This window comes from Acomys russatus, chromosome 14 (assembly GCF_903995435.1).
Source record: "Acomys russatus chromosome 14, mAcoRus1.1, whole genome shotgun sequence".
Classification (NCBI taxonomy): domain Eukaryota; kingdom Metazoa; phylum Chordata; class Mammalia; order Rodentia; family Muridae; genus Acomys; species Acomys russatus.
In genome coordinates, this window is record NC_067150.1 from 18,816,295 (window position 1) to 18,841,283 (window position 24,989).

At 42.6% G+C, this 24,989-nt stretch overlaps 1 protein-coding gene across 1 annotated transcript in view; it reads right to left on the reverse strand.

The window, feature by feature from the left end:
- Tbx20 (T-box transcription factor 20) overlaps positions 1–24,775 on the reverse strand; it is a 47,938-nt gene extending 23,163 nt beyond the window's left edge. The window contains exons 1-6 of the mRNA XM_051156092.1: positions 24,153–24,775; positions 21,088–21,340; positions 20,115–20,279; positions 16,270–16,378; positions 10,256–10,414; positions 1,769–1,845 (exon numbers count right to left, since the gene is read on the reverse strand). Of these exons, the coding sequence (XP_051012049.1) occupies positions 1,769–1,845; positions 10,256–10,414; positions 16,270–16,378; positions 20,115–20,279; positions 21,088–21,340; positions 24,153–24,279 (890 nt within the window). The 5' untranslated portion in view covers positions 24,280–24,775. The remainder of the gene's footprint in view (positions 1–1,768; positions 1,846–10,255; positions 10,415–16,269; positions 16,379–20,114; positions 20,280–21,087; positions 21,341–24,152) is intronic.
- Positions 24,776–24,989: the final 214 nt, after the last annotated feature.

The window sequence follows — 24,989 nt, forward strand, 5'->3', positions numbered from 1 at the left end:
CTTAAATCCCTGGAAATGAAATCCAAAACCTTGGCCGCTTTCACACCACTTAGGTCAGCTTGCAAACTTTCAGCCGGCACAGCACGTCAGAGCGTGCTCTTGGCCTCAGGATCATCGTAAGCCACTTAGCTTCCCGTACAAGTGACTGCGTCCACATCAGAACGCTTACCCAGTAAGTGGAAAATGTGGCCACATGCATTATCAAATCTACTGCTCTAAAGGGCAGCCAGGCTGGGTACTCCTATCTCATGAGCATGCGCACAACTACGGGGTTATTTTTACTCTAAGATCAGTTCACAGAGACCATTCCAAGGTACGCAGATAGGGTATAAAGTGTTAGCTGCAAGGCTCACCTAAGGCGAGAGACTCAGAAACACCTTTTCACTTTAGAGTTACAGTGTACTTCTATAAACGTCACTGGCCACAATTTTCCAACAAACCTGCTCTCTGAAACACTAGCAATAGATGCTCATCCACCAGCCTAAGGCTCTTCCCTGATTCCACCACCTTCCACCACTTGTGAGACTCTCCAAGTTACTCTTTTTTTTTTTCTTTTAGTTTACAATCACTGGATCCCTACACAGCCTCTCCATCCATCCCCTCCAATTATATCACCACTCCATGCTCTGGCACTTGGTCAGGGGTTGAGAAGAATCCTACAGAAGTTGCTAAATCATAGTTGACCTTTTGTTTGAGTTGCCAAGACTGGATAGAAAGAAGTGCCAAGGTTGGATGTGCCCATGTGGCAGGCATTAGAAAGAATAGCAGAAATGTGTAGCAGCTGACTGGAGAGTCACACAAAGATAATGATGGAACAATGAGTAAGGGAGCTGTTAGCGATGGGGCGTTCCACCCGTCAGCGAACGTATCAGACCTAGCATGAAGATGAAGGCTAGAAATCTACTGTGAGAGTATATAAAGGGTATAAATAAGTAATTGGGTCAAAATCTCCTTGAAAAGCACATGGCAACATTCATATTGGGATAATAGTTATGGATCTTGACCATTCACTGCTCTCAGATGATGATGAGTAACTGTCAGGGCATAAGTTTAACAATAAATAAATACATAATTAAGCACTCAGACTTAACACTTTTCCTATTGATGACAGCAGTCTACTTTACAGATAAACCTGAGTGGCCCTAAATTAAATTGCATCTCCTTGTTTCAAAAGTGCCAAATCATCCCTGTAATTTTTTGTGTTTTGTTTTTGTTTGTTTGGTTGGTTTTTGGTTTTTGGTTTTGCAAGACAGGGTTTCTCTATATAACATTAGCTTTCCTGGAACTCATTCTGTAGACCAGGCTGGCCTCTAACTCAGCTATCAGCTTGCCTCTACCTCCCCAAGTGCTGGGATCACAGGCATGCACCACCTTGCCCAGTTCCTATATTCTTTGAGTTATCAAATACATCCCTTTCTGGAGGCAAATGGCTATAAAATGTCTACTTCCCTGCAGAGTGCCACTCAGTAAGACATACGAATCAGCTATAACTAGAACCCGGCGTCTGATCACAGCAAAACCCAATGTGTTACAATGGAATACATGTCCATATCAAATAAATCTCTTTTCTGGGAAACCAAGCATTTGAGAGATCCATAAGCATCCATTCTCAAGACTTGAGGGCTGTGGAATATAGTTTGTGGTAGGAAGGGAAGGTGCAAAGATGGTGGAGACCATATACTGTACATCATTGGCATTAAAAGGCACATGTTTTTACAACACACTATTTTATCTGGGAAAAAAAAACCAAACAGAAATTTCTCATTACCTCTCAATGTCAGTGAGCCTGGAGGAGTCCCGGAATCCTTTGGCAAATGGATTACTGTCTATTTTCAGCTTGGTTATCTGGAAAGGAAGGAATGGGGTACAAAACAATCTCATTTCCAAGGTCAAGGGAACAAAAATAGTTTATTTCCCAAAGACCCCAATAAAACAGTAGTGTCCATAGGCATCATAAGAAGCATTCTGAGTGAGAGAAAAGTTGACAGGAATACTGGGTCATGGCTGAGATAGTGACGGTGTGGTGGCCTTTCAGGCAAGGGTGGGCAAGAAACTTGATTGTGAAATTATTTTAAATGCCAGGGAAAGCCAGGCATGGTGGCATAGACCTGTAATCCCAGCACTTAGGAGGCAGAAGCAGGTGGGTCTCAGTGAGTTCAAGGCCAGCCTGGTCTACAAAGTGAATCCAGGACAGCCAAGGCTACACAGAGAAACCCCTGTCTCTAAAAAAATAAAAAATAAAAAACAAAAATGCTAGGGAGAGGCTAGAACTCAACTGGGAACTACCTAGATGTGAGAACTCTGTAGAATACATATGCTGTCAGAGTGAAGGATGAAAACAAAGATGCCGTCTCATTTGACTATAAAGCATCTCATAGTTAACTTTCAAACAATTGACTATATGCTATAATAAAAAAAGAAGATTAAATGGCCACTAAGAGCCCGTGTCCAATACTGTGCTAATATTGATGTCATTTACATAAATACAGGATATGAAGCCTTCGGAATATAAATTTACTACCACTATCCTTTCCGTTTCACTAAATTAGAATCAAATCAGTTATTTTGTCAGCCTTCTGTTCAGGATTAAACATATAGAACTGTGCCTTTGTAGACTCAATGGCCAATCTCCAATATTAAGCATCTGCATATGGGAAAACCCACTAGACCCTGTGTACCACCTCCGAGGAAAACTACATCAGGCTACAAGGCAAAAACCAAAGAAAGCGGTGATGAGAGGAGACTCAGAGTACAAAATCCCTCTGAGCACCAAAAGAAACCTCACGGTAAGCAGGCCTGTGCTCTTGTCCAATAAATAGTCACAGTGAGGCACAAAGAGCACAAGGACCCAAGGACCGGGAAGCCTTTCAGGACCGCCTCAGCTTGTAACACCAAAGTTGGGGTGCAAGTTCATCTTTGGAGGGAGACACACACAAATATGCTGAGCAAGGAAAAAGGAGAGTTATGGTGTGTGGGATATCCTCCCTTTTCACACTAAGGAGAAATAAATTAAAACAATGTTTGAAATAGTACTTAAAAAAAAATCAGGCTGTATCCAAAGTTCACTTTCTCTTTTCACCATAAGGAAAGACACCATGTTCTTTTAAAAGGTTTTCAATGTGAATTACACTTGCAATGATGCACAGAAGCCTTTGCCGCTGCCCTGCCCACTTTAAAAGCCCTCGTCACACGGATGAACTACACAGGCACTCTTCTCTCTTTCCACCACTGACAGACCACAGAAGGAGCCTGGGAGCACCGTCAGCCTCGAAGGGCACCTGAAACTGGCTCAGAACATCCGCTGGGGAGCGGATAAAGAACAGTAAAAGTTCTTTTCAGCAAAATTGTGGATATTAGGAAGCAGGGAGGGACATCTGCTAGGCAAACAACACCTGCTCACTATGAAAAGCAACAGCTAACACACACACACATCAAGTCTGGAACAGCCGCTACAGTGTGCACAGGTCACTAAAGTGGCCTCTACGCGTGCACAGTCAAAGCTCCAGGAGAAGCTCTTCTTTTGCATGGCTGCCCCTCCTGAAGGCCTGTCTGTTTAGCTGATTGTTCAGACTTGAACTTGTATCTCAATGTCAACTTTCAAGAAGGAAGAATAATACAGTTCATTCTATATAAATTGTAGAAATCTTTTAAAGCTCAGACAACCAGTATGCTCTACGATTCTAAGGCCTGGGGCATGGAGAGATGGCTCAGTAGTTAAGAGCACTGTCTGCTCTTTCAAAGGACCCAGGTTCAATTCCCTACAACTACCATGGACGCTCACAACTGTCTGTAATTCCAGTTCCAAGGGATCTGACACCCCCCATACCAATGAAATGAAATTAATTATTTTTTTAAAAAAAGATTCTAAGTCCCAGAAAGATTTCCAAGACTTCAAGGGGGAAAAGATGCACTTCTTTATATCCAGCAACTATAATTTAAATATAATGCTGAAGTGCTTGCAGCTCCTGAAATGTCTGGGCCATTGTTGGCCAGCATCTATGTAATGAGAATTTGTCGCTTTGGTGCAAAGTAACCCCAGCTGAAGGACACCTGCTCTCTGCCTTGACAGAGCCTGAGACTCTACAGAGACACGCTGTGAAGGGACCCGGACAGTGGCGTGCATGCATGCACGGTAGCAACACTAAAGGCAAATCGACCCCAAATGAAAAATTTTTAACTGTGGGACCAAACCACAAAGCCAAATCTTGCTCTAAGTAGCTCGTTTTAAAGTTGAAAGGGGATTGGGCTTGCCAGTAGTTAAAACGGTCTGGAGATAATGGCAGATGATGTGTCTAACAGAGACGCTAACACCAAAGTTTCTTGAGGCCTTTTGTCTTCAACATGAACCATACCAATCTTTATTTGGTGGTATATAATCTATGCAGCAGGAAGAAGTGTCTATATTATGATAGTGCTTTGTCCTGGGAAGGAGTTTGAAAAATTGTACATGGTTTTCATATTTCCAAAGGTTAAAGCTCAGTGCCTTTGAATGAGGTAAGTGTGGCTAAAGTCTTCCAGTAGAGAAGTAGAGAAATGTATGTCACCTAACATCCCCCTGATCTAACATTGCTACCATAACTGTGTGCCTAGAAATGAATTAGATACAGCGTGAGGTTCGTGCTTCTTACTTCTTTGAATTATCTTTCATTTTTAAAATTACCTACCACTAATATTTTTAAACTTTATTTTTTATAACCTTCAATGTAATGTCAGTGGTAGCCTTTTTTTCTCCATATCTTGCTATAATATAATTTCAAGCTTGAAAAACAAACAAACAAACAAACAAACAAACAAAAAACCCTGCACCTGGTGTATCCAGCTACTAATAAAGTACAACGGTGGTTTAATTCAGAGCATTAATTAGAAAAAGAATGCCAGACAATTACCTAGTATTTTCTTTATGGATGACTTTGACTAAATGGGGAGTGGGGGTGGGGTGGGGAGGGTAACTGGTTTTGAGCATTAGAAGAGAAAGAAAGCCAAAGCCGAGTGAGTCTGGGCTTGTAACTGTATGATCTCCAGAGAATACGGCAGTACAAACACTGTACCTGCACTCGAGCATCCACCTTATGCAGCTTAGCTCAACTCCAGACCCAGAAGACAACCACGGCAGAATTTTCAGACAGGTCTGTTGATCTTTATGTTAAGAACACACTGCCAACTTGTGAGTTGATGATTTTACATACTAGCTTAAACTGTGTGTTGCTTTAAAGCATTCTATTTTTTTTTCTTATTTCAAGATAAAACACACATACATACATACATACATACATACATACATACATATGTGTGTGTGTGTTGGTTTTTTTAGACAGGGTCTCTCTGCATACTCCTGAGTGTTTTAGAACTCACTGGCTTGCCTCAAACTCACAGAGATCAGCCTGTCAATGCCTCCTGAGTGCAGGAACTAAAGGTAACAGCCACTCCTAGATGTACAATACTTTTAAATAATTAAATTTTCACATTCTAAGTAACAATAAGTCATAAAATGTCAGATATTTGGTTTTTAAAGTGAAAACAAGGAAACTTGCTTCTGAGAGCTAAGTGGTACATCATTTTGCAAAGAGCAGATGTAAGAATGGGAGAAAGGGAGGAAACAGGGGATGGGATAACAATTGAGATGTAATATGAATAAATTAATAAAATAGATTGAGAGAGAGAGAGAGAGAGAGAGAGAGAGAGAGAGAGAGAGAGAGAGAGAGAGAACAGGTGAAAGGGCGTTGCTAAGAGCACATCTGTTCCATCCAACCCTGACACAGGAAGTCCGCAGCCTGCGACGCTGCTGGCCTGTGCTATCCTTGCTCGAAGGCGGCACTGAAGGGAGAATGAAAAGAGTCAGCCCCCAGACATCATCTCTTCCAAAGCCAGAGCTTTTATATCACTCGAAAACATTTTCTAAGATATATTTTTAATTTTATGTGTATGTGTACGTCTGTGAGTTGATGTCCACCACATGTGTGTGGGCACCTGCAGAGTCCAGAAGAGGGTATCCAAACCACTGGAATTGGAGTTGGAGGTGGTTAAAACTTCCCAGATGTGAATGCTGGGAAATAAGGCCCAGTCCTCTGCAAGAGCAGTAAATGCTCCTCAGCAACAAGCCATCTCTCCACTCTGCCCCCAGATCAGTTTTTAAAAGCAGCAATATTCTTCACTTGGTGAAGAGAAAGTACTGACAAGTAAGAATAGCACTATATGCCTAAGGAAGCCTGCAGTTTGTATGTTCCCACACATGCAAAGACGCGTTTTTACTATAATTGCAAAGATACAAAGCATAATGCATGTGGCTAACCAGAAAATTCATTTGTTTCCATTGCTGTTATCTGTAAGTAAATGCGTGCACACTTAGAGGGCAGATGTTTTTATACCACCAGCTGTGCCAGAGACTGGTGATTTTTACAGTGGCTGTTATTTGCTGTCACAACACTGGACTCTGAATCCATCTGGGGTCCCAGCCATAAGGTGAAATTGGCCCTTGGAGACCATTTCTCCAATTATCAGGAAAAGATCTGACCAAAGGCATTTAGAAATGAAACCTGACCTACACTTCAACTCCACAGCAATGATCTGCTGGCTCAAAAGCAACGCATGACCTTTAAATCTTAAATTATAAAATAGTTTGTTGAAAGTGTAATGTATTTAGCGTGTATCTAATAATGTAAAGAAATGCAATCATCCATCCCTTGCAAAAAGCCAAAGAAGAAATGCGTTAAAAAGGTCCCATTTTCATTAATTCTAAATAAAAACTACCAGTCTCTATAATTAAGGTTTCTCTCTCTCTCTCTCTCTCTCTCTCTCTCTCTCTCTCTCTCTCTCTCTCTCTCTCTCTCTCTCTCTCCACATTCTTTGGAGGAACTTTGATTTGAATTTAGCAGACATAATAATAACAGTCATGTGAAAAGTTTAAGACAGAGAAATGGTGCAAATGGGAACCTTTAAACACACCCCATTTGCCTTAGTTCCTCATCCAAGGAAAACGTGAGTATGAGGAGTAATCAGAGTTAGAAGCTGCATTAGTTAGCAGTTTAACCTATTTTAATATAGTCATATTGTCAGTTTCATTTCAAACAATTGACCTTAGAAGTTATTACTTCATTGGCCTTGCAGTGCCACCAAAAGGAGGACTTAAGACCCAGAAGGGATCTTGAACCAGTCTTGGCAGGTCTGACACTCATCACATGTGTAGTCCTAAGTGAGTGTGGGCACCATTCTAAACCTCAGTTTCAATATTTACAAAATGACACTGTCAGGGTGTCCTTTGGGGATTAACATCAGAATCAGATAACATTACTGAGAGAAATGTGGGAGGATTTTTTTCTAAATTAAAATAACTAGCCTAGACCATTAATTTTAATTGGAGCTTATTAATTGGGCGTGGGGGGGCGCAATATTGCAATGGATGCTATTGGTTAATACTAAACTTCAAATGGAATGACTACTGCACGATATTAAGGAATGTTTCTAATGATCTTCTGGGCCATGATAAGGGCAATATGGTCACAGAAATAATATCCTCACTGTGGGAACATGCTTGCTGGAGAGTAGAGGAGCCTAGCATCTTAGTTTGGAATGGAGAAACAGGGAGGGAAAGGAGTGGAACTTGGTAAAAGTTAATTGTAAAATCTGAGTGGCAGGGACACGAGGTTCATTTGACCATTTGTTGCTAAGACTGTTTTGTACACTGACGTTTTCCTGATAGTTTAGTGAAGGAAATAATTCAGTGAGATAATGACATGAACGCCCATGGTGTTTACTGGCTGAGGTGCGCCTTGCTGACACTCAGGCCTCCAGCTGAGGATGGGAGCTCTCATGTTACGTTCACCAATATGCTGTGTGAACACAGCCACATACAGCAGATAGTCACTGTGGAAAATAATGCCTTGAACCCCTCTAGGAAGGATGCCGAAGGGTTCATCAGGGCTAGAGACTGAGAAGAAAAGAGTTCTGCCCACCCCTACCCGCCCCCCAGAAGGGATTTTTAGCTCAGAGGTCACGAACTCTAAGAGCCTTGGTTCAAATCCATGATGGGCACATGATGCCACCTTTTAGCTCATGACTCAACTCTGGAGCTGTATATTGCATAATAAAAATACTATTTCCCTGACTGAATTATATTCCTGCAAAGATTAAGGAAGGAAACATCTTTTAAGTGGAAGTTCGTGCAACAGCAATCACTCAAACTCTAGGCTTCCTTATACAATCTGTGCATTACGGCAGAAGGCCTGCTGGTATTTATTTAGAATTGCTCCTTTGCATATTATCTAAGGTGACAGGAGTTGAAATTTCCTTCCATATTTGTTCTAACTAATTACATTTCAGTTTTTAAAAACAAACAAACTTACTGGGTGTGGTGGTGCATGCCTGTAATCCCAGCACTTGGGGAGGCAGAGGCAGGCAGATCTCTGTGAGTTCGAGCCCAACCTGGTCTACAAAAATGAGTCCAGGACAAGCAAGGCTATACAGAGAAACCCTGTCTCAAAAAAACCAAAAACAAAGAATCTTGCAATTTGCTTTCTCTAGCTTTGGCCCCTTTTAACGGGAATTCCAAAAACAGCATTTCAAAGTTTCCGTATGACAAGTTGTTATTTCATCTCAAAACATTAACAAGATTTCTGAAAGTGTTACATCTGGCACTGTATCATAAAATTACACAGTCAGCTGGTGTATGAGCCCTGGATGTCTCACAGCTCTTCTCTGCATCTGGGAGGCCCACTTCCCCTGAGCATTCAAATACAAGTGAGACTATGGAGTGAGATCCAGATCTTCAGGGCCTCGAGGGTGTTGTAGACTTTGATCTATTCACAAAGTTTTACTTGGATATTCTCTGAAAGTCTCCTTCTTTCCATTATCATTTTGGAGATCGAAAGATATAACACTTTGTTTATACAATTAGGTGGTTTACATAACAACTATGCATTGCTTCATCTTAGCCAACATGCCAAGGAATTTTTTATTTTATTTGTCTGTGTGTGTGTGTGTGAAATCTGACTCAGGTCATCAGGCCACACATGCCTATACAGGCTGCGCCATCTCCACTGCACAGTCACTGCATTTAAAAACCCAAGTGTGGATAAGCGCCCTTGGAATTTCTGAATAGTCTAATCTCATGTCTGTATACACCATCACATTTGATCAAGGCAATCTCTAAAAATGGTCTGGTTGGTTCTTAGCCCCAGCTCACAAGTAAGGAGAATGGCAGTAATAACCATGAACTAAACCTCAAAGCCATATAGAAGTTACAAGCACATGAGCCTTCTCCATCCACTCTCGACATTCCTAAATAATGTCTTCTGTCACGCTTTCTCCTTTGCACATGGCTACCTGTGCTTTCCTCCGCTTCCTCCTGCCTGCAGGTGGCACTGATTGCTACCCATTCAGAACCCACAGCACACCAACAGCGTGACCAGAGGAAGACAAGCACCCTAGCTTCTTACGGCCAATCAAACAAAAGCAAGATGAGGAGCTCTGAACAGCCTAACTGTTGATTAAACTAAAGGTGTGAACACCTTCTACTACGCACACTCAAACAAATTCTACATCCTGGGTTTTTGTTGTTGTTGTTGACTGAAGAAAAATCATTTAATCTTCTTTCCCCTCAGCTTCCTCACCATTCTTCATTAGTGTTGCTACAAACCTATTGAACGTCTGCTGACCAAGAAAGAATAAGATGTTCTGGCAAGCACCTAACAGAACTTGGCCTTAGTGGAACAATAGTTATCAATGGATACATTTTTACTAAGACTATATCTTTTGCAAGAAAATAATGCTCAAGTTGGAAATATAATGTATGATGATGAGAGTCGTAGAAAGTATAACCTGGTGTTGTAGCTGTATATTTTGAAATAAATACAAGACTGCAGATTATTATTTAAAGAGACATTCACACCTTTTCCTTGTCTTACAAAAAGCTAAGCTAGTCTCAGGAAGTATGGCGAGTGTTAGTCATTTGAAAAGCTTTCTTCGGGGTTTGTGTTTATCAAAAAAAAAAAAAAAAAAAAAATTGAACATGTTTCAGCAAGGGGAAGAAAGGTAGCAGGGAGTTTCCTCCCAAACTGGGGTGGATTCTGGTCAGCATCTGCCACTAACCATCCTGCACTGTAGACAGGGGTCCTAGAAAATAAGCCGGTGTGATACATGACCACTCCATGTGCTCTTTGAGGCCGTGATGCTCACGTTCAATAGTTCTCTCTAAGGCAACTTCTCTTCTGAGTACTGGGGAAATCCCTGTGTGGGAACTGACTGCAAAGGGCCCACTCACCAGCTGGTTCTGGTAGGCTGTGACTGCTGTGAAAACTGTCTCTGAAAAGATGAACGTTCTGAATTCTTCCGACTTGAGATTGAGCAGGGAGGCCGTATGGTCTTTCTTCTTTATGATGTGCACCCGCGGCTGGTACTTATGCATTGAATTCAAAATTATCTACAGTGAAGAGATGGGAAGTCCTGAGTTTTGCATCCTTAAACCCTCTATCTAATCTACAACTTCAAGTTCAAGTCTATGATTAGAACCAACCTTTCCCCTTCTTCTGTCAAGTCATTTCATACAATAGCAGAGTCATCCCAGTGAATCACATTTTACCAAGGCAACCACAAATCACAAGAGCCATCTTCTCAAATGATGGAGGCAGGAGAGAAGCCATTTGGATGGCATGCTCTATGTGTTAGCTTAATTTAGTGTGTGTGTGTGTGTGTGTGTGTGTGTGTGCGCGCGCGCGCGCGCGCACTAAACCATCTCCTCAGACCAAGCTTTATTAATTTTTCAAAATCATGGCTTGGGCTAGTGAGATGCCTCAGTGGGTAAAAGTGCTTGCTTCTAAGTCTGATGAATTGGCTTTGATTCCTGGCAGCTATATGACGGAAGGAGAGAACAGGCTTCTATAACTTTTCCTCTAAGCTCCACACATGCTCCTTGGCATAAATTTACACATACACACATACACACACACACACACACACACACACACACACACACACACATGGGAGGAAGAGAGAGAGAGAGAGAGGGATGGAGGTAGGGAGGGAGGGAGAGAGAGAAAGAGAAAATAAAAATTAATAAAAGGAGGCTCAGTGGTTAAGAAAACTTGTTGCTCTTGTCTATTTCCAAGACCCACATGGTGGCTCACAGCCATCCATAGCTCCAGTTCCAGAGGATCTGACGCCATCCTTCATTTCTGACTTCCACGTGGCCATCAGGTATACACATGGTACATATACATGCAGGCAAATCACTCAAACACATTAAATAAATGAATTCAAAATAACAAGTCTTTAAAACATTTTTTTTTGTTTTTGGTCTAGTTAGACAATAAAATGCATATTTAAGTTTACTAAATAAAAATATTTTCTAGGAGACAGAAGAAAGCGAAAAATGATTTAGAAATGTCATTTCTAAATATATTCTAAATTCTAAAATTCTAAAAATAAACAGACCTGGGTTAAAATCACAAATCTTTTACTTAATAGATTTCTTATTTTAGTCAAGTGAATGACACTCTCCAACTTAGGCAGTCTGAAATGCAAAATTAGTTCTAACTTCACAGGGCCATGGTGAGAATAGAAGATGTAACCTTTATTTTTTGTGTGTGCACACACTTGTACAGATAACCACGGAGGCCACAAGAGGGCACTGTACTACTTGGAGCAAGAGTTACAGGCATTTGAGAGCTGCCTGATCTGAGATGTGGGACTTAATCTCAGCTCTTCATGGCTGCTGCAAGTGCTCCTGAGCCGCTGAGCCACCAGGACAGCCCCTGGGGATGTCAGCTCTTGTAAAGCACACAGGAAGGAAGGCATGCCCAAAAATATAAACTGTGTTATGACAATTTCTTTGACTACTAACTTTCAGCTTTGAATTTTAATCACTGTCATAGCTATCTTCCATCTGTAGCCACCAAACGTTGCAAGTGTTTAGCAAAGATAAACATATCTTAGTTTAACGGGCAGCTAAGAAATAGCATTTTCGTTTATCCTTTAATTAAAATATAAATGTTTGCTGCTGTACCAAACAAGCCACAAAACTCCTTTTCTTGTTTGCCCACTTATTTGCTTGTTTCCAGGTGAGGTTTCACTTTGTGCCCCAGGTGGTGTTAAAATCTTGGCAGTTCTCCTGCAATTCTCCATCTCTTGAGTGCTAGGACTCCAGGCATGAGGTATGACATTTGGCTGAACATAACTCATTTATGGTATAAAATGCTTCTCACCTGTCTCCACTGACACACAGATAGCCACTTAAATGTACAGAGGTTGTCTGCCGGTTTGGAATTGGGGACTCAGCTGTATCCTGTCCTCAACACCCTGCAAATCCCCAGCCTCAGGACACACCCTGTAAGCCTTGCATGGGCCACTAGGTGATGCTGGCTCTGCTGACATTGCTGTCGAAAGGCCCCTTGCTTTCTTGGTTAACATGGATGGATATGGTGCAGGAGAGAGTTTCTGCTGAAGGTATTTACACACTGTGCACTAGACCCTGAGGGTAATTGATTCACTGTGGATGTCTGCGTCTTTGGGTGGTGCCTCTGTAAAGTTAAACAACCTTAAATTAGGCCAGGCATGGTGGCACACACCTTTAATCCCAGCACTCAGGAAGCTGAGGCAGAGGTAGGCAGATCTCTGTGAGTTTGAGTTCAAGGTCACTCTGGTTTACATGGTGAGCTCTAGCCCAGCCAGGACTACATAGAGAAACCCTGTCTCAAAAAATTAAATTTAAAAAATTTAAAAAACAACCTTAAATCAAAACTATTGTGCCTACACTGAACATGTATACTTTTTTTTTTGCCTTTATTCCCTGAATGATTCAGACTAATAATTATTCATGTAACATTTGCACTGCATTAGGTATTACCAGTAGCCTGCATACTACTCACAACATAAAGAAAGTTATATGTCAATAATATCTCATTTTATAGAGGCGACTTGAGCCATGGCTTCTCTGTTCTCAAGACACCTTAGAACAAATATCCATAGCAACTGGAGAACAACTGACCACTCAGTCAATGTCTTTCTCTCGATTGTTCTAACTTGTCAACTGACTTTGAGTCAACCACTGGAATTGAATTTTGAACCTGCCACTCTTTCGGGTCTCAGACCAGGATAGGAACAAGCTAAGCAAAAATGAGATCTTTAAATAAACTGAAATAAGCTTTGAAAAAGGACATCATTTCTCTGTATAATGTACTTCCTGCGAGGAGTCCGAGACAATGAGACTTGATAGTAGATCTGGAGCCAACGCCAAGTAACAAAAGCAAATATTTGTCTCCTAGTATAAATGTTTATCAGTATTCCTTATATTTTCAACTGAGAAGATAAGAAAAACTTTAAAATTGCATCCCCACCCACCCACAGGAACTGCATACCAAATGAAAAACAAAACAAACAAACAAACATACTTCCACCCTTAAATAGCGTGCATCCCACTCCTAACATTCCCAGAGAGTTTCCTGGTAAGCGGCTGAACAGCCTCAGATTCCAAGGACTGCTGAATCTGCACACACACACACACACACACACACACACACACACACACACACACACACACACACCTACACACACCCCACCACTACCACCACCACCACCACCCTCTTGGAGCTAAGAACAACCAGCAGAAATGCAAACTGTTTTTTTCTGAGGAAATACCTTCCCGGGAATAGTGGATGTTCCTGTCCAAGACTAAAAAGTGAGAGAAGTGTGAGAGAAGAGACCCTCCATCAAACTGATTCAAGAAGCTGGCTAAATAACAGAGTAACTAAAACCTTCTTCAAATGGCACTAATTCTGGTGACAAGGATAATAGTAAAGCATGCAAATTTCAAAGCTAAGGTAAATATAGGCAGCCGCTGACAACTGAACAATTTGACAAGGTCTAATCCACACTAAAAGCTCCTGAAATCCAGCTACCCCTGAAGCTGATGCTAAAATAAAACATTTAAATTCTGGCTAAATAATTTACCATTGATGTCTGAAGTCTTTCTGGACAGTCCCAGATAATTCTTAAACTTTCACATGTAGAAAGTGCAAGATGAATAAAAAGAATTATACTTTCTCTCAGTTGGAACCTAAAATATTTTAATATGAATCACATTAAGACTGATGACTGGCCTACAGGGAATATCTCAGATAGTTCATAAATTGTAACCTGACAAAAATATCCACTGAGTGGAGATATCTTCTAATTTTTAAAAGTAAATTATGCTGACATTGAAAAAGGTCTATTATCTTTCCAACAGGTGAAACAACCGAAGCTCATTAACCCACTCCCAGTGTCTCTCTCTCTCTCTCTCCCTCCCTCCAATGCTACCCACAGTCACAAGTAACCTGGTCACCCTGCAGTGGCTGGAGAAAGCAGTCACCCTGCAGTAGTTGGAGAAAGCAAGGAAAGTCTCCTGAAGGCATGAGGATAGGGACACAAATTCAAGTTCTTTGTTTAGTCCCAGGTTCAATTCAACTGTAACCATCTCTGGTACTTTCATTTATTGCCGAATTAAAGCCATTGTCCTGGATATTTCACAGATCCAATAAAAACCAAGCCTTAATGTCACAAGAACCTTACTTAGTAAGAAAATAAGAAAGCGGGCTTATAATAGTTATCCCAGAATTTCTAAGCCCAGGAAAGAGACTATGCCCTGTCTGACAATGAAGACAAAAACACAGAAATGATCTTTTCAAAGGAAGCATGCCAGCCTGCCTTGAGTTTCCTCACATAAAACCTAAAAGAGAATTTAAACATGCATTTCTGTTTAAGAGCATTGAGTCATAGCTGCTTGGGAGATGGCTCAGTGTGTAAAAAACGCATGTCCTGAAAGTGAAAAGCCCTAAGTTCAAATCCCCAGCCTCCATGTGAAAGGTTGGCATGGCTACGCAGACCAGCAGCCCCAGCACTAGGGAACAGAAGATCCAAGGAGGTCACTTGCCAGCTAGCCTGACTGTGACAGCAAGCTTTGGCTGAGTGAGAGACCCTCTCTTAACACAATAAGGTGAAGAGAGGCAAAGAAAGACACTGGCATGCATGGCATGAACACACACACCTACATACATATGTGAACACACCCACACAACACACACATGCACAAATATATACGTAAGCACATTCAGTCATATCAAAGACAATACTTTAACAAGAAACATTAGCAAATGACAAGGGCTCTTTTCGTTAGTTGTTGTGTGCTCTGTCAAGTGTTGATAGAAGCTCAGAGCTGGTTTTTCTCTTTTTCCCAAAAACCCGTATTACAATGAACTCTTTACTGACACAAAATGAAGTGTGCTTTTGTTTGCTTTGCTTTGCTTTTTGAGACAGGGACTTGGTTGGGAGGTGTTATTTGGACCAGTTTAGCCTCTTCCTACCTCTGCCTCCACTGCAGGGGTTACAGATAAGTGTTATGTCCTCTGCTTTGTTTATAATTGCAAATATTGTCTATCTTAACACTTAACATATACACAGCCCTCCCAAAATGGGACATAACTGCTGCTGCCGGTACAGCCAGCTCTAAAACTGGGAGAGAGGAGCAGCCCTGAGACACAGAGACTCTCCGGGTTCCTTTTAGAAAGAAAAGAGAGTCACTTTATCTTACAGTTTGGTGTATTTGGTGCAGAGCAAGGTCACTGGGGATGCCAGGCCTCTTCTGGAGCTTTAGAGGTCATAAGGGCTCTGAGCTTCTTCCCAAACATACTTCCCTCTAAAAGAACCTGAAGGCATTTTCCTTCTGGCTTTCAAGTAGATAGCCCACTATCTGAATGCCTGCTGAGGGGTGGATGAACTGAGTCCCAGGTTGCCCTAGACATTAGGTTTGTCTGTCCCCAATGAAGGTGGTACAGGCTTTCAATAGCAACTGGCAACAATGGCTTTGCAAACTTACTTGGAAATAAGGCCGTTGCACTCTGCTGTACCTCACAGGATGCGCTTTGCCGGACACACTTAGGAGTCTCCGACAGGAAGTCTTAGTCCCACTCTCTTTATGTGGTATTATCAATATACTAACAGAAGTGAGATGCTTAAGCCCAAAATAGGCTTGCTGGCTGCCCTAAATGTACACTTCCTTTGTTTTGTTGGAAAACACAGTAAAGTGTTTGCGAAAGTGTTGGCACAGAAGATCCCTGACCCCTGGCACGAAAATGCCCATGAATAGCTTTAACAAAAGCAATCAAGGTTCTCATAGAATGACTCAGGCATGGATAGCAGGAAGTTCAAAAGATGGGAGAGGGGGAAAGGCAGAGGAGAGAGGACCTTCCTTATCACGTGTCCTGTGCATCTAGGGAACCTAAAGAGCCGAGGCTCCTTACTCACGTGGCCATGTTGATCCAGTTCATTGTTGGTAAGTTTCACCTTTTCAAAAGACACCATCTGTTTGAGGAGCTGCTCACCAGTGAAGGGGGAGTCTGGATGTACATAGAGCCTAAACAGAAGATATTGGGGAGCTTTACTGGGGCATGCCTTAACAATCTGTCTGGAGCTACACATATTGGCGCACACATCTGTCATGTCGGCCCTCAGAAGGCTGAGGCAGAGACCAGCCTGGGCTACATAGTGGGATCCTAGACCAAAACGCATAGAAAATTCGGTGTCTATGCTAGATGCTTTGGTTCTAAAGGGACACATAAACAGCATATAGGAGAGATATTTTATTCATCCCATGCACCTTGAATTTATTAAAATAGCAATGCTGAGTTAACTCCAAAGCAACTAACATACCGCTTCATGTCCCAGATATCTTAGGAGTAATGAATACATTTTCTATTATCTGCTGAAGAAGGCATTTTTTCAAAGATGAGTTGTTTCTCTCTTTTTTTTCTCTCTCTCTCTCTCATTTTACTGATCTGCATTTATCAAATATGTGATCTTATCATTAGAGGTATTTTTTAAAACTGTCCCAGTAATGTCTAAGTTTCCAATATAGGCATTATTATAAAATAATGAAATGAAACCATTTAGATGAGTAAATAATTTTAGGTAATCAACTCATTTAAATTTATAAGTGACTCAATTTGATTTACAAATACAAAGGTAGCCTAATTTTCAATACAGGATACAGAAAATGTTCACTAGTCCATAGATCTGAGAGCCCATCATCCTGTCAACTTTAAACACTACCACACAGAGCTGTTGCCATCTATATGTGTACTTGCTAAAGGAGACTTACAAGAAGCTAAATGAACCTCCGGTTATTGAATCGATTCATTTATAGGTAGCTTAAGCAAAAAAAGCTTTGATAAGGAAAATCTATTGTTTATTGATTGGTTGCTATGTGGAAGAAATGCAGACCTTAAGTGGCTGTGAAGACCAGCCATTCCTTCACTCTGCATTTACCCCCAGTACTGCACTTTGCAAATCTTAATCCTGCTGGCTTCCTCACAAAGCCTTTCAAAATCCGGAGTGAGAGACAGAATAAATGAGAAGGAAGAGACACACACTCCTTGTTTTCATAAGACAAATTGCAGCCTTTCCCTTTCTGTTTCATTTTTGTTTTTGTTTCTGCACTGGGAACTGCCCTGAGTGCTTGGTGCATGCTAAGCTCATATTGTATCAAGGAAGTGTGTCACCAGCTCTGACAAACTCTTTTACTGATATTTATATATGGTTATTTATATATCAGTTTTACATAGGACCCTGATAGCTGGAATTTATAAATAGTTTGATGTGTGTGTGTGTGTGTGTGTGTGTGTGTGTGTGTGTGTGTGTGTAAAGTCACATTCCTGGTAATGTTTGGGTAAAACTGAGACATCTGCATCATGGTCCATCATACAAAAAGACTAAGAGTCTGTACCCACGCTGAAATGCACGAAAGACATCAGGAGTGAAGCACGGAGGAGAAGCTGGTAGAATAGAGTCCTACCCAGGGGAGCTTGTTTCTTTACTTGTTTTCAGGAGGATGCTCATAATTGCCTTGTAAATGAGAGAGAGTATCCTTTGATAACTGAAATACAGTAACATTTCAAGTATTATCTCCCCAAGGCTATAATTTTATAAATACAGTTATTTTATTGATCACTATTGCATTGTCCTCTCCTAAAATACCAGTTTACTAGAATATCTAGAAATTGATAACCTGTTCTTTCTTTATCATATCCACTATACGCAGTCACATTAGCATAGATACTAACTTACTTAAATACAAATTACTGTAGTGGTATCAAATGGAAAGTTAGTTTTGCTTGTGAATAATGTGCCTATTACAACTACCAAATAATATTATCAAGGACTGTGTTTCTTGATCAGACATCACTAACTTCAGTCTGAGAGCTAAGAGGCTTCTTAGAGTTAGAAGTTTCCTAGAGACTGCCTTCCTAGCATCCACTCAAGAATCCTGATTTCCCGGAGTTCCCTCTTCCACAGAAGTGGAAAACCCAACAAACTATTTTATATAATCCTAATAGCACCCAAGAATCTCCATGAGTTATCTGAAATATTTCCATTTCATGTTTTTAATCTTACATTAATATAAATAGGCTGAACAGGGATATATGAAACAACATACAGGAAATTCTTCCTCCCTCATAACCCTTGTCCCGACCTAAAATTCCAGCAATAGCTTAGGCATGCTTCAGTTAAGATAGCACATGGTAGGCACTTTTCTTTCTCTAACCAGAACAGATTAGAAACATAATCAAGCATGTCATATTTCTGAAGTCCCGCTGGCCTGCAGCATTTGTCCACACCTTCAGCGAGGAAGGATAAATAAAAGTGAAAGACTAGAGAAAAAGAAAGGATAAAGAAAGCAAAAACAAATGTGTGCTTAGAAAAATGGTTAAGAAATTGATTAAATTCATGTCTCCCTCAGCCCCCTTGAAATCAGTGTTAAAGAAAAACTGGAAACTGAGCATTCCTGAGCCATTACAATCATTACAACCGGAACAGTCTGGATCCCGAAGCAGAAGGGCAGAAGGGCAGTTTGAGCTACATAGTAAGACTCAGTTTCTAAAAACAAACAAACAAAAAACAAAACAAAACAAAACTTTTTAACTGAATTGGCTCTTCCAAAGTAAATAATAGAAAATACCAAATCTATTCATCTTAATTTCTATTATAAGTTATTACTTTTTCCACTTAGAATGACAAATTGTCATTTACAAGTATTTCTCAATCTCAGTTGTTTAATACGCTGACTTGGAAGGCTTGGAAGGTAACCATCCATTCTCTTTTAAGAAGAGAAAGGCGAAGATTGTTATCATCTGCTTGCTGGTGTGCTTTAGCATGCTGCTGAAGCTGGTGTTCCTTTAGCACTTTGTCCACATTCCCACTGAGTCTGCCCTGTGAGTGGCTGCAGACTACATGCTTATAAAGAGCCATCGGACTCTTTGTAACACCTTCCTGGATCTTAGATTTGTACCTTCAAATAAATGGTTGGCTGTGATCTAACATTCAATTAATTACCAAGAAGTAGTCATGAGATGTGCCATTTCTTAGTCAAAACAATGGAATCAGCACATGCTATTTGTTTCATGTTAATAGCTACAAAGGGGACCCTGTAACTTCGGCTATGACTCTATTTCTCCTGGATGCTTGTTTGAATAAAATGCTCAAAAGAAAAACTGATAGGGGCTTTTAGGGACAGGGCAGTCCCAGAAAAAACATTATTAGCAAATGTAACCAAGCAAACAAGTTGGATTGTCTCCAGTGTTAGCTATGTTTAATGTAAAAGAATATTAACTTACTGAATTACATTTATCCACCAAAGTTGTAAAGGGGAGGAGGAAATTGCTGTCCTTACGTAAAACCAGTGAGTCTTCTCTGAGACAAAAACAATCAATTTTACCCAAATGATGCATATTATGTGCAGATACAACCACACTGTTAACAAATGGCCTAAAATGTCCTTAAATATATTTAAACATGTGGAGCCCGTCAGAAATATCACAACAATATTACACAAATGTGGCTCAAAAAGGTCACATTTCTGACAAATACTCAAACTGAAATTTCACAAACATTTGGGATTACTTATGAGAGATAAAATTAAAGGTAGCATTGCCTGTATGCACAGACTTCACTTTTCTTGACGACTGTGCAGCATTTTTAAAAACTCAATCCTGCCGTGTGTCCGGGCTTGGAAATCTCTCATGCCAGATCCCAGTGCTTAAAAACAACTCGCTTACAATTCATATAAATCAGAAAGGTTGGTAACAGTCACAAACCTGGCTGGCAGGGGAGGGTCAGCCTTGCCGGCCACCAGCCAGGAAGAGCGGTGGTAGGCATAGCGATACCTCTTGTTATCCACTGGGACGATGTCCATCAGGACGATGTACTTGGCCTCGGGATCCACTCCAGAAAATGACACGCGGATGGTCGGGAACATCCTCCTGACAAAGAGAGAGAATCTGGAGTCACTCTTTGTAAAGAGCGACTGAATCAGGGAGAAAATAAGGTTGCAACCGCCCGCTAAGCAGTTCCCAATTTCTCCTTTGGTTCTTGTTTGTTTGTTTATGAGCCCTCCAAGACGTTCCTTCAGAGGCACGACTTTCCTAGCGGGGGTGTGGGGTGCGGGGATTGTATCTCTTTTACGGGGCACTTACTGGTAGATAAAAAATTTGGCTTGTTTTCTCCCAAATAACCAGAGATGGCTCAGTTACTTAACACACCAAAAATCCCGGGCATTCCTTGGGGGGAGGGGGCGGGGCGGGGCTCGTGCTTCTGAGACCCGGTGGGAATAGCCCAGGGTCTAGAGCTACTTGCTAGGCAGCCTGTCCCGGGAACAGCCTGGCTCCCGCGTCCAGGGCCACCGCCCTCACTTCCTTCCTAGTTCCAGCCTTCATTTTATGCACAGGTTTTCAGCTGACTTTTTATTGGAAGCGGGAGGCTTCTGCAAACTAGATATAACTGAGATCCTCTCCCTCCGCCTCCTGTCTGTAGTAGTCCCCATCCGAACGCCTTCCACCCTAACTTTGCTCGGTGCCCAAAATGCCTGCCTGAGTGGGAGCAAAGATCAGGCTGCGGGACAAAGTCCCCATCTCCAAGAGCGGGGCAGCGGTGTTTCGCAGCCAGACCCAGTTCCACTTCCAGTTCCGGGGCCTTTTCTAAGCGAGCTGGTGCGGCAGCTCCCGCTCGCCGCTCCCGAGAGCTGAGCGTGTACCCTTCACTCAGTCCCCCGCGCCGGCCCATGCCAACTACCTTCCCGACTTGGTAATGATCATCTCCGTGCCGAGTTCATGGAATTTGTCCCAGAGCTCCTTCGTTTCCAAGCTGCAGGCGATTTTAGCCATCTCCTCGCTGGGGATGATGGGAGTCGTGGGTATCAGTGGCTCTGTGCACAGAGAGGATGAGGAAGGGCTGCTGCCCCCGCCGCCGCCAAACTCCGCGTGAGCATCTAGGCTAGTCAGCTCACCCAGTGGCTGGGCACAGGACGACTTCTCCACAAATTGTTCTGGAGGCAATAAGAAAGAAGATTGACTGCTGACACTAGGTAACAAGGAACACCATAGGAAGGAGCTAGCTGGCCAGAGTACCCAAAGCAGGCACTTGGATTTGCTATTGCTAAACTCTGAAAGTCCAGCAGAAAAGCAGGATCCATCGATGTGCAAAATATACCTGGGACATTCCCCGGGGCTGGACACTAACCAAATGAAACAACCAGAACCTGTTACCGACGTGGCTAAAGCTCTCTTAGGAATAAAATATGAGAAGTGAGGGAAAGGAAACGCTGTGATCTTAAAGGGTAAAATGTAACTATTACCACAATCATGCCAAATTTCAGACTTTGCAGCTGCAGAGGATGGCACTAGAAAGAGACCGGCACACAGCACAAATTAACGGAGAGATCATGTATACAACTGTTTCCCCCAAATAGCCCAGAAAGTGAGGAAAACAACTTCAACACCAGGCTAGCAGGAAAGCAAAGAGAGAGAAGAATGTTTTGCCACCTACCTGTGGGTTGGAATATCACTGCCTACGAACCAAACACCCCCCTTGCCCAACTGATAAGAGCCTGAAAACCTCCACCGTAGCTTTGGTGCAATACAGAGGGGGGTTTTGTTTGTTTGTTTGCTTGGTTGGTTGATTTGGTTAGTTTTTTTCCCTTCCAATTAACTTCCATCTCTTAAAAAAGAAACTCCTTGCATCCAGTGTGAAACTAACCTGCCAACAGTGTGTTCTCACTGTTCTGTAGGAAAGCCAACCAGTTCCAACTGTGTGTATGCACATGTGGTGTGTGCTTGAGTTTATGATATGGTTTAGTATCTTATTTCTCCTGTTTCTCAATGTGAGGCTAACAGAAAATAGAGTTTTGCCAAATCAACTGTCATGCAGGCTGTTTCAAAATAAAAGGAGCCCAGACAGTAACAACATCGTATTTTCCTGAAACACTTTTGGAAGCACATTCACACCACATCTTAATAGGGAATTGGAAAGCAATATGATCAGGCAAGTTCCAAGTGCCACCTGGCCAGAGCACCATAGAAGCAGAGAAAGACTACAGGGACAAAACAGAACTGCTCAAGAGGTTATTTAAAGTAGAACTGATATACTTGAATGGTGGATCATGAAGAACTCTAGAAACTTACCGCTTGCAGTTTCTTTTCTCTCTCTCTTTTTCTTTCTTTCTTTCTATGCCCCACTGTCTCTGAATAGAACCTTTGGGTGTTTTTGTTTATTTAGACGTTAAGTAATTGTGCTCTATTGGGCAGGTGAGTGTAAGGGATAAGAAGGAAATGGAGAAGAGCTGTTCTCAAAGCAGGTGAACAAGCTCCTTTCCCATACTGGAAGGGATAACTGGTGTGTGTGTGTGTGTGTGTGTGTGTGTGTGTGTGTGTGTGTGTGAGAGAGAGAGAGAGAGAGAGAGAGAGAGAGAGAGAGAGAGAGAGAGAGAGAGAGAAGGGTTCAGAGCTGGGATTGGCCTAGCATTTAGAATTTGTAATATTGATTGAAGAAGGTTTTTTGTTTTTTGTTTTGTTTTGTTGCTTTGTTTTTAGAAAATTAGAGACAGGCCTGCTGAAGATATGATAATAGTGGAGTGCTCACATGCCTGTCAGGAACTCTGCCCTGAGATCATCTTTTCTTACTGGGAACCAAAATGGGATGGAAACAAGAATTTCCTGAAGTAAGAAGGATAGCCTAGGAAGCCTCAGCAGTGGACTTTGAAGTTAGCAGCCAGTGCTATCTCTAAACCGCGGGGGTTGGCTGGCTAGCTCACAGGGCTTTCTCGTGACTTAGGAACTAGATGAGACCTGGGAAGTCAGCTCAGAGCTCAGCGCTGCGTTTGGCACTGGTTTCTGGGGTCTTCATTTCCTTCTTGGTTTCAGGTGGTTTTGGACCTTAGTTCTCTCTGTGTAAGCTCCATAAAATCCCCTTAACGTTTCTCTACTGTCACTTTGGATGTGGTGTTGAGTTGGGAAAGGATAGAGAAACGAAAGAATAATTAGTGAGTTTTTTTTTTTAAGTTGCCTTAACTTTGCTATTCTATTTCTGGTTTTAAGAATAGTCGGTGGTTAGGGTCTGCGATAATTACTTCTCAGGACCATGGAGAGAATGACAACTCTTTCTCCCTGGGCTGTAAAGGGGTTTTCATAACCCCTGTTTTGGTCCTTGCTTTCATAAAACTAAGAGAACCTCATCACTCCTCTTCCTTTGGTCTGTGCCTAGTATCTTCTGTAAAGAAAACAGTTTTTAAACAAAAGCAGTGTAACTAAACGTCATGGAATTGGGGGAACTTTCGCCAATCGCGATTGAATATGGCAAGTATACAGTGGAGGTTACTGATAAGCCTCGCGCTTCTTGGCATGCAGGATCCTTATTTTTACCATCCTTTACAGACATATTAAGGCTGTTTGTTGTGGTAGGAAAATTAAACTGTTTTTTTGTGAAGTCTCTCAGCGTCTTTGGTTCCAAGTGCATGCTCAGATGTTATACGCACCGTGGATCCTGTGTCTTAAACAAACCTTATTTGTTTTTCACTCGAACAAATTTGTACAGCACGCCTACAAGCTACTTGAAGTCGGGATTCCAGGAAACCGGGAAAAGCGACTTACAAACACAATCCGGATTCCCACGAGCTTTGGTTGCCAGTGAAACCCCTAAAGAAAACTTGGGCGGAGAAGAAAATCTTCCTCCTAGAAAGGATTTCTGACTGAAAGTCTGATACTTAGTAGCGATCTACCCTTGCTTCCCAAGGAGCAAACCGCCCGGAGTCAGAACACGTAAAGAAACGCGGCTTCTATGGACAGCCTCGCACCGCGACTTACCCAGAGGTTTGATTGTGTTCTCTGCTGCCTCCTTCTCCTTGGGGCCGCCGCTGGACATTAGCGCAGCAATGGAGAAGGCATTGGCTCGAGAGGATAGCTGGGGCTTGGGCGACACGGTGAACTCCATGGTCCCCAGCGTTGGGTCCGGGTCAGGGACGGGCCCGCCAAACGGCTGTCCAGCTTCCCCCAAGGGAGACAAAGACCCAAAAGGCAGCCCAAAAAAGCAGTAGTGGGAACGGAACTGGGGACTCTTGACTAGTCCAGTCCCCGTCCCCAGGGCTCTACGATGGCTTCTCCAGTCCGCTAGAGCAAAGGAGGGGAGCCTCAGAGACTTCGAACCAGCAAGAAAGCAGGGTGGGGACCATGCGCAAACTCAAAACTCTGTGCAAGCCAGGAGCACACCACACATCAACTGCGCAAAAACGCGGAATCCCCAGCACCTACGCCGAGTTCCCCCTCCCTCTCTTGCTGGGGATCGCGGAGGGGCCAAGGTGCCCGGGAGGTGACGGCCAGCGGTGAGACTCTCTAGGGCGCGGGAACTAAGGAGGCGAGTCGCTGCAGTGCAGAATGCTGCAAGGCGCGATCAACACTGCGCCTGGGCGCCCGCTGCCCCGCGCCTTAATTTGCTGGCGGCAGCGGTCCCTGCGGACAGCAACCAGTCAGCGTAGTCTCACGTCATGGCTTCCTGGCTGTGCGGCGTGGGGCGGAGCCTAGAGGCGCCTGGAGGGGACCGCCTGGAGTGCGGCGACCCCCCCCCCCCCCCTGCCTCTGCGCTCCTGGTGTAGTGTCCCAAACAAGGCACAGTGAACAGTGTTGCCAACGGGGTGACGCAGCTAC